The sequence below is a fragment of the Maniola jurtina genome, chromosome 1 (assembly GCF_905333055.1).
Source record: "Maniola jurtina chromosome 1, ilManJurt1.1, whole genome shotgun sequence".
Taxonomy (NCBI): Eukaryota; Metazoa; Arthropoda; class Insecta; order Lepidoptera; family Nymphalidae; genus Maniola; species Maniola jurtina.
Genome location: NC_060029.1, coordinates 16,604,038 through 16,619,010, shown reverse-complemented (window position 1 = coordinate 16,619,010; position 14,973 = coordinate 16,604,038). Strand labels below are relative to the sequence as shown.

General features: G+C 39.7%; 1 protein-coding gene across 1 annotated transcript in view; it reads left to right on the top strand.

The window, feature by feature from the left end:
• LOC123864847 overlaps window positions 1-14,973 on the top strand; it is a 100,330-nt gene that overhangs the window by 71,442 nt on the left and 13,915 nt on the right. Inside the window, exon 3 of the mRNA XM_045905549.1 lies at window positions 8,538-8,682. Coding sequence (XP_045761505.1) covers window positions 8,538-8,682 — 145 coding nt within the window. The remainder of the gene's footprint in view (window positions 1-8,537; window positions 8,683-14,973) is intronic.

The window sequence follows — 14,973 nt, the reverse complement described above, 5'->3', positions numbered from 1 at the left end:
GTAAATTCCGCTTTAAAGCAAGTGATATTTAATTGCTTAAACCGCATGTAACTCTGAAAACTTACAGGTGCGTGCCCGGGATCGAATCTTGGGCACGCACCCCAACCGTTCCCCCGAATGGAGGTCAACATCTTAACCGCTACGCACTAAGCTAGGCTATCTAAAAGTACCTTGTAAATACCTACTTTCTTAAAAAGCGAAAATGGTTTCCATAAAATGTCTCAACGTCCAATTTGTTGAAACTGAGCAGAACCCGCGCTGCTCCAATTTCTTGACAATTGTTATACTTACGCTAATTTGGCAGCTAAAACACTCCTTAGACTTGGTTTTAAGAAAAGTTTGGATAAGTTTCAACGACCGTGCTCGCCAACTACTTGCGGCTACCGTTGGAAATGGAGATTCGTAATTGTTATTCCAAATTGGATAAGGCTCGGAGAGTTTTATTGGTCACGTAGACTTGCCGAGAAACGGTTTTGTAATTTTTATGGATCTATCTAAGAATTTTGAAGCTGTCTTTTAAGTAACTTGGTTTTACAGAATTGTTCATCTTGCTTTTGCTTTGCCTGTTGCCCGTTGATAAATTGCCAACATCGTCACGAAAATTTATGGTTTCTGGTTTTGTATCTCTGAGTTTTCTTTGAATTTATATTATGTACCTATGTCGCTTATGTTTGTGATTTCATCGGTGTGGTTTAAGTTTTTTTATTATCCTTGGAGGAAATCAGTTGGGAACTTCAAGGAAGCAAGAACAAAGGCTACTGTTTTATTTCGGAAGATGAAATAGTTCCCACGGGACTTCTAAAAACCTAAATCTACGCGGACGAGGTCGCGAGCATCAGCTAGTAACAGGAGTATATTAATTTTAATATTAAAGTAGGTGGAGGACTTTACGTGCAGGACTGCAAAGAATTTGCAAAGAATTGGCAATTGGGCATTGTAAGGTCTACATCTCCTAAGGATGCTCCGGTGTCGGGGCGAAACGTGCGTCGAATGGGATTTGTGTGGTGCTGCGTGGTGGTGGTGCGTATTGCTGGCTTTTCCTGCATGTTTAGCAGTGGGAGGGTGGGCGTTGCATATCGCATGCTGCATGTTGTTTTGCTTCTATGGGTACAATATTATAAGATGATGTTGATTTTGGGAATTCCTTTAACTTAACACTTAGGCTAAATGAAACATTAGTAAATTAGTAAAGCCTCCGTTCGCGTAATGCTTCACAGCACGGCGCTGCAGCAGGTTTAGCGACAGCTGGCTCATTATTTGTTCTTCTCATGCTAATTAGCTCTTTGTTCCCGCGCTGTTCGCACTCTGAGTAATGCATTCATTAAAGTTAACATTTGCTTTGCCTTCATGAAATACTCCAGATGTTTTAATATTCTAATTCGTGAATGCACCGAAACTGAATTAGTGTGAAGTATGTTTTTTAATATTCCTCAGTGCAATAAATAATAGATAAGCCATGATAACATAGTGGTTAAAACGTCAGCCTCTACTCAGAGGTTCGCGGTTTGCTCCCGGGCAAGCACCTCTAACTTTTCAGAGTGATGTGCATTTTTAACCGACTTCAAAAACAGGAGGAGGTTTTCTATTCGACTATGTTTTTTTGTGTATGTTTGTTATGCGATTACTCCGCCAAATATGAACCGATTTTCATATTCTTTTTTTATTTGGTAGGTCATACTTCCGAGTCCCATTTGGTGAGGATCTGATGGATATCTTCGGAAATGGGGAAAGAACTCCTCAATGGATAAGAGTAAATTGGTGGCGATCAGTGTAATAGCTCAGTAGGTTTTCTACCAGGTTCTACTACTTCATATTTTAATACAGTGGGGCCATTAAAAATTGTGAAAAAAAAATCCAAACTTTGACAATAAAAAGGGTAAGTAGGTATTTAATTTGAATAAATGATTTGATTTTGATTTTGCTGGGCTCCCCGGTGACTGAGGTCACCATTTCTAGCACCTCGGGAACCCAACCTCTATCGCTTTTCGGATTATGTGGGGTAACAGAACAGCTGGGTAAAAGAATTTTATTCCGTAATCGCACGGCAATAACGAAACCCGAGTGGACATAATTAAAACGCTCGGTCCATAAAGAATGAAGCGGGTTTCTCTCGACCACATTATGGACTGGCACAACAAAGCCTTAATTTAAACCAACCAAGCGCTAAAAGAAACAATGAGGGTGTAAATATAACTAGAAACTTAAATAAAGCTTAAATAGAATAAAGCGGGAGTGTATTCAACAAGGCTGTGTTCACACATGCAAAAAGATCGCACGTTTTTCTATAACTTTAAAGAAAACCTAAAATGTAAGAAACAATCACTAATTAAGCGATTAGGCCGCCTTATGTTCCTACTTCTGTCCGTGTTTTCTTTTTTTTTCCTTCTTGTGATGGTACATACTAATAAAGTGAATAATAAATAGCTTCACATTTGAAATCCATTGTAGTCACACTAATATTATAAAGGCGAAAGTATGTGTGTGTGTGTGTGTGTGTGTGTGTGTGTGTGTGTGTGTGTGCGTGTGTGTGTGTATGTTTGTTACTCCTTCATGCAAAAACTACTGGACGGATTGGGCTGAAATTTAGAATTGAGATAGATTATACTTTGGATTAGCACATAGGCTACTTTTATCCCGGAAAATCAAAAAGTTCCCACGGGATTTTTAAAAAACCTACATCCACGCGAACGAAGTCGCGGGCATCAGCTAGTGAATAATAAATAGTCTTCACATTTGAAACCGATTGTAGTGTGAAATAATCCTTCCAACTCACAGGAAACTATGTAAAGGATTCATTACCGCGAGCGAGACAAAGGGTAAAGTTCCACCTGCACCCCTATTCGTCCGCAGTTATGCGTGCGGATATAGCGGCAACTTGCGGACAATATGCGCAACTCTGGCAACTTGCACTACAGGGATGATACGACGTCCCTTTCACCGTCCGCAACTATGCGCACTCGCGTGTTGAAATATAGTGGCAAGTTGCGGACAATGTGCTCAAGCATATAAAGTCCCTTCTCGAAGCCCTGCGAACTCTTCAATAGCACAACGGCTCTGCAAAGGCTGAACGGTTATCGAGCGGATTGCAATCTGAAAGACCAGCGGTTCAAACCCCGCTCGTTATACTATTGTCATACCCACTCCTAGCACAAGCTTTTCGCTTATTTAGAGGGGAAAGGGGAAAATCTAGGATTTAGTATGAACCACGTATTATCACAAGGGAATTATCTGTGGTACGTGTATGAACGTAGCCACTCAAGTTCCTTCTCACAGGGAAATGTAGGGATTCATTGCCGAGAGCAAGACAAAGGGCAAAGTTCCACCTGCACCCTATCCCGTCCGCAACTGTTTGCGTGCTAGAATATAGCGGCAACTTGCGGACAATATGCGGAACTCTGACAACCACTAGGATATGGAACGCTCTTCTGGCATCAGTTTTCACTTTCACTTTTAATATGGGTACCTTCAAGTCAAGAGAGAATAGGCAACTTCTAGGCAAGCGCGTTCCATCTTAGGCTGCATCATCACTTGCTAGCAGGTGTGATTGCAGCCAAGCGATAGTCTATAAATTTAAAAAAAAACTTGCATTTCAATGATGATACGGAATCCCCTTAGTCCCTACAAACTAAGTTTCATTGTTTTCTCCTTAGTTAATCGCAGAAACCTTAAAGAACCGCGCGTAAGCGACGTGATTTGGTTTTTTTTTAAAGGACTATAACTTCCGATCACCTAGTTTTCAGTTCAGAACAAAAAATCCATATCCATGCAAATATTATAAATGCGAAAGTGTATCTGTCTGTATGTCTGTCTGCTAGCTTTTCACGACCCAACAGTTAGTGCTTAGCTTAAGCTAAGCACACCCCGGGGACGGACATAGGCTACTTTTTATCCCGGAAAAGTAAAGACTTCCCAAGGGATTTTTATAAAACCTAAATCCACGCGGATGAAGCCGTGGGCCATATCTAGTAATAGAACAATAGGCGTATAATACATTTGTATGGAGAAGCGTGTAAGAATGGCAACCTTATGTTCGAACTGAAGAGTACTTAAGTACATATTCATAGGGTCATCGTTCAGTGGAGTGAGTGCGAGCGCGTGTCTACAAGTCCCTTACAAGTTACAAGGCGATGTGTCTGCAGCGGACTTGGCCTGAATATCAAACGGCTGCAGTCCAAGCTAATCCACACTTAAATGTGGTTCTTAGGGTTCCGTACATACTCATAGGGCCTTCGTTCATGCTTCGTTCAGTGTAGTGAGTGTGAACGAGTCAAGTCTCTTGGAAGTTACAAGGCGACGTGTCTACAGCAGGCTTGGCCCGAATTGGCTCCAATTACTTACTTTAATACATGGCATAATATTGTATATCAAATCTTTGAAAAGAGCAACCGCCGAGTTTCTTGTTGGTTCTTCTCGGTAGGAAAGGCATTCCGAACCAGTGGTAGATACTTTTGACAATTCACAAGTGTAAATTAAAAATTTATAACACCCCCGACGATCCAAAGTATCAGAGTTTTCCAAAACATCATTTTCAAATAAATAATTATGTATTTAGGCAGCGTCCATCTTGACAGCTTGACATTTGTCAATTGACATAATATTATGAACCTAACGATTATCTAACCTTCTTTTCTACAAGAAAACTAGAAAAGAGCTGATAACTCTTAAACGGCTGAACCAATTTTTTTAGATTATAGCTAAGAACACTCTCGATCAAGCCACCTTTCAAACAAAAAAAAACTAAATTAAAATCGGTTCATTCGTTTAGGCGCTACGATGCCACAGACAGATACACAGATACACAGATACACAGACACATAGATACACAGATACACACGTCAAACTTATAACACCCCTATTTTTGGGTCGGGGGTTAAAAAGAACTTGTAAAAGTCTAATTGAATAAAAATATTTTGAATTTGAATACCAAACGGCCGCAGTCCGAGCGAATACACACTTATATTTGCTTCTTGGGGTTCCGTACGTCAAAATAATTACTAGAACATCCTGGGATCAAACGCAAAGTGTCTTACTTATTATCTCGTTGAAGTCTCTTACAAGTTGCCAAGATGTAGGAGCGTTGCTGCAACGGACTCGGCCTGAATATCAAGTAGGTGCAGTCCAACCTAATCCACACTTAAATGTGCTTAAATTTTGGCTCGTAGTTTGTACTCACGAATATACTGCTTCGGATATTTAAGCCCCTCTGTCTTGGCCCTAGACTGCTAGGGTTACCACGTGACAGGAATTTCTCTGTAAATACTAGAGACATACCGCGGCGTCGTTCTCGTGAAATACAGCCTTAATCTTTGTCTCTGTTGAAAATTTCAGCTTTCTCAAACATATCATACTTCCATAAATTATAATCATAATTAATGCGAAAGTGTGTCTGTCTGTCTGTCTGCTAGTTTTTCGCGGCCCAACAGTTTAACCAATTTTGATGAAATTTGGTACAGCTACCTACTTACATTCCGGGGACAGACAGTCGGACGTAGGCTACTTTTTATCCCGGAAAATCAAAAGTGCCCACGGGATTGCAAAGAACCTTAATCCACGCCAGCGAAGCGACGAGCATCACCTTGTACTTACATAAGCCCTGAAACATTACTTGTACTCTCCATTTTTGGGCAGTCGTGTTACAATGGGATTCGATTTCTTTGGAATTTTTCAAAAGGTCAAGATTAAAAATCGTCACAAAACATCAGGGAATTTTCCAACAAATGAAGAATTCTGTCAGGAATTCTCAAATAAAATCCTCGCAAACCATTCGAAATATTTACTTATAAGAGAACAGGATTTTCACGCAGGCCATACAAGATTACCCGTCAAGTCTGCAATGGACTTGAAGCAGCGTCCAGTAAACTTGACGGTGTGTATGGCTATCAGTGCGCATGATGTCATGCTCACTTGACGGTGTCGGTCATCAGTTCAGTATCAGATGGTGTCGGCTATCAGTCGACTGGACCACGTGAGATATACAGGATGTAACGCTAGCAAAAACGAACATAAGTGATAGTATTGATAATAATTACTGATAAGGTACCATAAAAAATAACTACGAAAACAATTATACTCAAAAATCCTGTAGTTTTTAAAAGTTCACACTATATTGGAAATAAAGAATAAAACATCTGACTGACGCTGGAGGTCAACGAACGTTCCGTAAATGGGTCATTCGAAGTCAATGCCTTGTTGTAGGTAGGGAATTTTCCCGAGTTTTGCACGCTTTACAATGCAGGTTTGGAAAATACTAAGCCACTAAATCTACAAGTAATGACAAATGGTTATTGACGCTGGATTGTGTTAAGGTAGTACAATAATAACGCTAAGTTTTTGCTAGCGTTCTGGTTACATTCTGTACCTATACATTAACGCCTTACTGCTTCATGTCCTCTGCAAACTTGATGGTAAACTTGATCGTGTATGTTCAGCGTCATATACGTACTATTTCGATCTGGTAACCCTACCTCAGTGCTCTTAAGTGCCTCCAAACGCCTACATCTCTTTTTAGCGGGATAAATAAATTTTCGGCTCTTTTCCGTGTTTTGAATTTGTGCTGGTGTTTTGTTCTCATTTCTAAAGGACAATTTTTGTTGGCTTATAATATAGCTAAAGTTGCTTTTATTTTCATTTTTAGATTTTCCTTGTGTGACTGAATCTTGTACGTTTTTATTTCCTATATCTCATTAATAAATATGCAAAAAGTTACTTTGACCTGTAATGGAATAACAATGGCCCTCCCGTTGGTCAGACGACATTACCAAGCTGGCGGGAAAAACTTGGAGGAGGCTCGCACAACACCGAGAGGAATGGCGTGCACGTGAGGAGGCCTATGTCCAACAATGGATTAACAAAGGCTAAGAAAGAAGAAGAAGAAGAAGAAGGAATAACAAACCAACAAACAGACATACTTTCGCATTAATTAATATTATTACCTAAATAGCGAATTCTTTGTTATGCACTTTCTGGGCTTTAATATTAATAAGTATAGAGTTTTCCTAAAAATAAATTCAGTTGAAAGTGTAAAGTTTTGAGCGACGCGTTGCAGTCTGTACCAAATTGTGTCAAAAGAAGTTTCTCGAATAATTTTATGATCGAACTTCACTTATGTAAGTTCTATAGCTACTCCTATGTAAAATATCGATGACAAAATACAAAAATCTCGGTACCCAACTTTAAATAGAGAACTTTCTAAAGGAATTTTAATAACACCGAGACCAATCTTTATTAAACTCCTCCGGTATAAAAGAGTGGAAAAAAGTGCAAGAGTCCGAAGTAAGTACCTAACGCTTTTAATGTACGGCGTCACGCCTAGGGTTGTCACCAGCGCTTTAGAGAAACTTGCTCTAGTTACTTGTCTCTTACTCTATTTACTCACGCACTGGAAAGTAAAATAAAAACTGCCTCTGCATTCGGTTAAGTATTGATAGTTAGATACTAATAATATTATAAAAAAATTCGTTAGATTGTATTCTAAAATTCTTTTCACTGATAGATAAGCGTAAAATAACGACGCAAAGCAAGTAGTGTGCAAAAGCTAGTCGAATATTGAGAAGGTTCTGGTTTAATGCAGTCATGCATAAAGTAAAAGACATTATAATATTATGCACTTACTGAAATGAATCAATTACGTTTAATTCGTATATTTTAAACTATACCAAAAATTCTTTATGTAAAAAAAAGATTTAATGTAGAATCGATTCGAAATTATGTTACAAATTTTTCACACTAAAAAAAGTTACAATTAATTTTTAAATGAAATTCTAAGTGCTTTATTATGAAGGCGGAGCATTTTGTGCGTAAAATTTGGAAAAATAGTTAAGTGTTAAGCTTTTTTCACAAAACTTTTGAATCAATTTAAATCTAATATTTTACCATAATGTAGCAACTTAATATTTTTAGACAAATTGCGAATAAAAACAAAATATTTTCTGGAAATTACAAGGTGCCAACCCTAACCCACGGGGGAAGCAAGTAAGGTGTAGGGAGAAAAGGCGCGACACGGAGGTTCCGTCTCAATCCTAGAGCCCGTCACGTTGGCCCGATCGCTCTCCCTGAAATATGACACGATATAAGACGCCCCTCGTTCAGTAAGCCCCTTCGATGGGGAAAATATTGCCGGCGCCTGAGACCTGCCGGCTCTTTGATCTAGATGTATTGGGGAAACTTGTACTACATCGGCGAATTTATAGGATCTAGCTTGAGGAGACATAATAGAGACGGTTTTCTGTTTATTTTTAACCCCCGACCCAAAAAGAGGGGTGTTATAAGTTTGACGTGTGTATCCGTGTATCTGTGTATCTGTCTGTGGCATCGTAGCTCCTAAACTAATGAACTCATTTTAATTTAGTTTTTTTTTATTAAAAAGTTTCTTGATCGAGAGTGCTCTTAGCTATAATCCAAGAAAATCGGTTCAGCCGTTTGAAAGTTATCAGCTGTTTTCTAATTACTGCAACCTTCACTTGTCGGGGGTGTTATAAATTTTTAATTTACATTTGTTTTTGTTATCTTTGTTCATAGGATATTGTTGTTTGTTCCAGGCGGACCTGTCCTGCCGCAACACGAAGCAGCAGGTGGGCGCGCTGTTCACGCGCAGCAACTTCGTCACGCTCAAGTACGTGACCGACAACTGGGGCACCGACGCCAACGGGTTCAAGCTCGTCATCACTGCCGTTAAAGACCCCAGTGAGTTCCTCCACTCCTGATACTAGATACAGAGTACAGCTGCAACTTCGTCACGCTCAAGTACGTGACCGACAACTGGGGCACCGACGCCAACGGGTTCAAGCTCGTCATCACTGCCGTTAAAGACCCCAGTGAGTTCCTCCACTACTGATACTAGATACAGAGTACAGCTGCAACTTCGTCACGCTCAAGTACGTGACCGACAACTGGGGCACCGACGCCAACGGGTTCAAGCTCGTCATCACTGCCGTTAAAGACCCCAGTGAGTTCCTCCACTCCTGATACTAGATACAGAGTACAGCTGCAACTTCGTCACGCTCAAGTACGTGACCGACAACTGGGGCACCGACGCCAACGGGTTCAAGCTCGTCATCACTGCCGTTAAAGACCCCAGTGAGTTCCTCCACTCCTGATACTAGATACAGAGTACAGCTGCAACTTCGTCACGCTCAAGTACGTGACCGACAACTGGGGCACCGACGCCAACGGGTTCAAGCTCGTCATCACTGCCGTTAAAGACCCCAGTGAGTTCCTCCACTCCTGATACTAGATACAGAGTACAGCTGCAACTTCGTCACGCTCAAGTACGTGACCGACAACTGGGGCACCGACGCCAACGGGTTCAAGCTCGTCATCACTGCCGTTAAAGACCCCAGTGAGTTCCTCCACTCCTGATACTAGATACAGAGTACAGCTGCAACTTCGTCACGCTCAAGTACGTGACCGACAACTGGGGCACCGACGCCAACGGGTTCAAGCTCGTCGTCACTGCCGTTAAAGACCCCAGTGAGTTCCTCCACTCCTGATACTAGATACAGAGTACAGCTGCAACTTCGTCACGCTAAGTACGTGACCGACAACCGGGACGCCAACGGGTTCCAATGTATTCATACTTACATATAAGTAATATATAACTAGCTGTATATTACTAGCTGATGTCCACGACATTGTCCGCGTAGATTTAGGTTTATAAAAAAAAATTCAAAAGAAAAATAAACTGACTTTAAAAACCACAAACACTAAAAAGTAAAAAATAAGTTTTGTTTAGCTACATGCGTAATATACCTAGGTATGAAGTCGGACGAGCTTCACTCTTGGATTTCTAATTTTGTTTTAATATGCTCGCTCGATATTTTTTACTTTTTAGTGTTTGTGGTTTTTGAAGTCGGTTTTATTTTATTTTTTTGATTTTTTTTTTATAAACCTAAATCTACGCGGACGATGTCATGTCATGGACATCAGCTAGTAATATACAGCTAGTTAGTAGTTATAATATATTACTTATATGTATGTAAGTATGAATACACTTATTTAGAAATAAATTACTTCCCTTATTATAACTTTAATGATGTCATTTTGTTGTTTTTATCTACTGCCCATGCTAGCCGGGCTGGATTATTAATTTCAGCCCTTTTCTAAACTGGGCTGAGGCCGCGCCTGAATTCGACGTGTTGGCCTTGAGGCGTCCTGTCGGCGAGAAATTGTTTCCGGGTACGTCACATAGATGGCGCTGTTGGTTTATTAAGGTGCGCGGGTAATTGGGTCTCGGGACATTGTTACTATAGCTTCTGGTTATTACGCGTTGTCTGGGTCATAACCTGAAATTCTAATATGAATTAAATTTTTGATGAGATGCCCTTTGGCATCTTTTGAATAAATGTTTGATTTTAAGAGGGGTCTCTCCGTCACTCGCTTCATACAAACGTAGTTCCTATTTCATTTAAATATTAAGCAACCAAAGTCCATGAAATTTTGCCGACATATTCTAGAAACTAATATCTATGTCTGTGGTTTTCCAGATTTATGTTAAAAATATTCGGTTTCAAAGTTACGCGGTCTTAAAAATTTACATACAAATCTTTGAGCCCCTGTAATTTTAAAACTACATATTTTTAGAAAAATCTAAAACACCACAGACACAGATATTAGTTTCTAGAATATGTCTGCAAAATTTCACGGACTTTGGTTGCTTAATATTCAAATGAAATTGGAACTGCGATTGTATGAAGCGAGTGACGGAGAGAGCCCTGTTAATAAATTTAAAGATAAAGATAAAGAAAAGATAAAGATGTCTAAATGCAAGTCTAAAATATGTAGATTGCGAGATTTCGTTACATCGATGGTACTCCATTCCATACAGTCGAGTACTGGTACTCAACGACTTGAAGTCACTCCCAAAAGAACTAATTCACGTTTGATCACGAACGGGTATCAGCGAGAGGTCGGGAGGAACTCGAGATTCCTCCGCGGAGGCCCGTCAACCCTCTTCTCCCCTTAATTATCCCCAATGTTTATTTATTTCGACAAATCGCCCGAGGACACAACCCAAAGTCTAAGAAATGGTGGGCAATATGTTCAAAGTGCTAGTGCAACGTGACATAGTTTTGTACAGAAACGTGGGGAAAATGGGAACTGTGAAAAAATGGGAAACGTATTGCGAAAATCTCTTTTTACCCGACTACGGCAAAGCCGAAAGGAAGGGTTATGATTTTAGCAGTCTATGTATGTATGTATGTATGTATGTATGTATGTATGTATGTATGTATGTATGTATGTATGTAAATATGTATGTATGTTTGTATCCAGATTTTGTGTGTTCCACCATAGCGCCTAAACTACTGGGCCGATTTTGATGAATGAGGTGTCAATCGATTCGTTGTAAAGGCCCGGGTGACATAGGCTATATTTTATACGAAAAAAATTGGCCAGACGGATGTTACATCAAAAAAAGTGAGGGTCTTAAAAAAAATTTAATTGCTATTGTGTCGAGTGAGATGTCCAACGAAAGAGGAGAAAATTCTGAGTTCATAAATATAAATATAGTTATTATTAAAAAATACCAAGCGACAGAAACCACTTTTTATTATAATTATTATTTCTCATACAGCGCCACCTATTGGCCATTCACGAGACCTCGGTTATTAGTCGTCGCATCATAGACAACGGAAAAGTTTCAAATAAAAAAAAGTTGAAAAAACTATAACCCGACTACGGAAAAATGAGACAACTTGAACCTGACTTGGTACAAGTAAAATAAACTAAAAAGAAAGAAACAAGATAGGTGCTTAGTGCTATCATCATCTTCATCGTCTTGAGTAAGATTCAATACAAATGCCGTGGTCGTGCGTTGTCGACAGCAAAAAGAAAATATTCTAATTTGGAAGATAAATAAAATCATTGGGAATGCCGTCAATCAAGGATAAGAAATACGCTGTCGACAACGCACGACCACGGCATTCGTATTGAATCTTACTCAAGACGATGAAGATGATGATAGCACTAAGCACCTATCTTGTTTCTTTCTTTTTAGTTTATTTTACTTGTACCAAGTCAGGTTCAAGTTGTCTCATTTTTCCGTAGTCGGGTTATAGTTTTTTCAACTTTTTTTTATTAGTTTATTTTACTTATTATACCAAGTCGGGTTCAAGTTGTCTCATTTTTTCCGTAGTCGGGTTATAGTTTTTCAACTTTTTTTTATTAGAAAAAGCTTTATTTCATCCATTTATTTATTTAGAAATCTTTATTGCACACACAATATGACAAATAATGGAAAATGTGTTTTCGAACAGTCTTTATTATCTTTATATTAGTTAGACAAATTTACACGGGATTTATACCCGAGCATCGTTAATGTCTTAGCTTACATGTGTATAAGGAGCAATGTAGGTACATTTCGTCTTTATAAGCACATCAACGCCTTGGACCACAGGCTCTCAACTTGTAACACTTTTCACCCTTAGCTCATTTTATAGCAGACTAGCTGATGCCCGCAGCTTCGCCCGCGTGGATTTAGGGTCTGAAATCCCGTGGGAAAGTTGTCACAAAGTTCCTCTATCGATTAAAAAAAAATTACGCAAATCGGTTCAGAAATCTCGGAGATTTCGGTGTACATAGGAAGAAAAACACAACTCCCTTTTTGAAAGTCGGTTAAAAAGTAGCCTATTTTACTCCCTGATCAATCCTCTACTTGTCTGTGAAAACCCCGTCAAAATCGGTCCAGCCGTTCCGAAGATTAGCCTTTTCAAACAGACAGACAGACAGACAAAAATTTTAAAAACGTGTGATTCGGTGTTGGTATCGTTCAAATAACCATATGAGCTTAATATGAGGTAGTTATTTCGAAATTACAGACAGACACTCCAATTTTATTTATTAGTATAGATGAGAACGACTATTTGTGTGTAAGATAACCTTTTGTCATGCAAATAGTGTTGGAAAGCCAATTACTCGTATGTCATTATTACTACTACTAGTAGGTTACCGTTTATACGCCTAAATTACGCGGCATCGTACTGGAACGTTAGATCGTTTGGCGGTACGGCTTTGTCACTAGGTTGCCAACTAGTTACGGCCGCAGGACATTTACTTTTTGGTCGAAGCTTGCTAAAAGACCAAATCTGAGCCAATTTAGAAATTACAAATTCCTAAACTGTTCCTAAATTGACCATACGGACCGCGAAGGTTCACGGTCATCGGCTTCCTGTTCAGGGGGGTCCAAGGTTTGACTCCGGGCACACATCTCTAACTCTTTGGATCTGTATGCGATTTAATTGGTTTAAGTAAGAAGTTATCTCTCTGAGGAACAAAACCTGTAACGAGGAAATCCGTAGGAAAACCAGAGTGACCGGCTTAGCTCAACGAATTAGCCAGCTGAAGTGGCAGTGGAAGACTTCAACCCGCTGGACTGACGACCTCAAGAAGATAGCGGAAAGTGGGTGGATGAGGAAAGTGGAGAATCGTGTGTGGTGGCGCGCTCATGGGAAAGCCTATATCCAGCAGTGGGAGAAAACAGGCTGATTAATTGATTGAAGTAAGAAGTTAATTCACTTGCTTTAATAGTGAAGGAAAACATCTTGAGGATACCTGTAATGCTTGAAGCCTGCCAATCCGCACTTGGCCACCTCGGTGGATTATGGCACCACGATGACTTGATGACGTAATGATGACTACGACGAAATTAATATCATAATAATTACCTACAAACAAACTCATTTCACAAGTTAACTGAAGGTAACGTTTTTAGCGTCTATTAATAATAATAATTATTTCGAAACAAACAAGTCCCCTGTGCACACAAAAAGCTGTTTTTAATTAAAAATGAACGAACACAAAACACATTTTTATTAAAAGCCGCGCAAATTGGACCAGCACACCTCAGACTAATGGAAAAATATAGATGAGAGGTCGGAACTCGAAACGTACAAATGTGAAATCAGCGCAGAGAAACCGTTTTATATAGCCGTTATACCTAGGTACATCAAAAAATGGCTGGATGCATGCTGTTTTTATTTTATTTAGATACAAGTTAGCCCCTGACTGCAATCTCAGCTGGTGGTAAGTGGTGATGCAGTCTAAGATAGAAGCGGGCTAACCTGGAAGGGCTATGGAAGATTTCATTAAAACCATATCCCTTTGGTTTCTACACGGCATCGTACCGGAACGCTAAATCACTTGGTGGCACGGCTTTGCCAGTAGGGTGGTAACTAGCTACGGCCGAAGCCTCCCCCCAGACCAGGTCAGTTTGAAAATAATAAAACTCTGAACCCCTGCCGGGAACCGTACCTGGGACCTCCCACTAATAAGACCACAGCGCTTGCCACTGCGCCAGGGAGGTAGTCAAAAGAAAGAGGTGTTCAAAAAAATCGTTACTGTGTATTTTAGATAATAGTGGAAGGATGTGATCTGGTGAAAGTGTTCACTTTGAGACTGTCAAACTGTGTTTGAGAGTCAGTCTCAAAGTGAACACGTTCACCAGGGGTCTATCTATATTTCTTCTTTAGTCTCAGCGTAAAACAACAACAGGTCCAAAGGGTTCAGGATATTAAATTGAATTTAAGTGTCAGCCCTTTGTGCCAGCTCAGTGGGTTTATGATCTAACGTTACATTATAAAGGAATCATATTGAAAGGATAATTGAACGTTTATTTATGTTTTATAGGCGGATTCCTATCTCTTTTATTAGTTTTTAGTTATTGCTTCCACTTAAATGGGTATTGATACCTAATAATAATAGTAGAGTAGCTAAGTAAAATAATTGTTTTATAGTTTGCCTCAGATTCTATTTTTGGAAATAATTTCATAGGTCTATGGCATTATAACTAAGTACTTGGTACTTTAATATACCTCGATAGATGGCCGCCTCAATACAGCTGTTCTGTTTGGTGGTCATCCATATAAAATACAAGATAAGTATCAGTCATCAGAATCGAACGCGTGATAGAAATGTGTGAGAATTAGGCCTGGTATCCAACCAAGCGAAGAGGAGAGGAGACGTGTTCAGACTTCAGTCGAC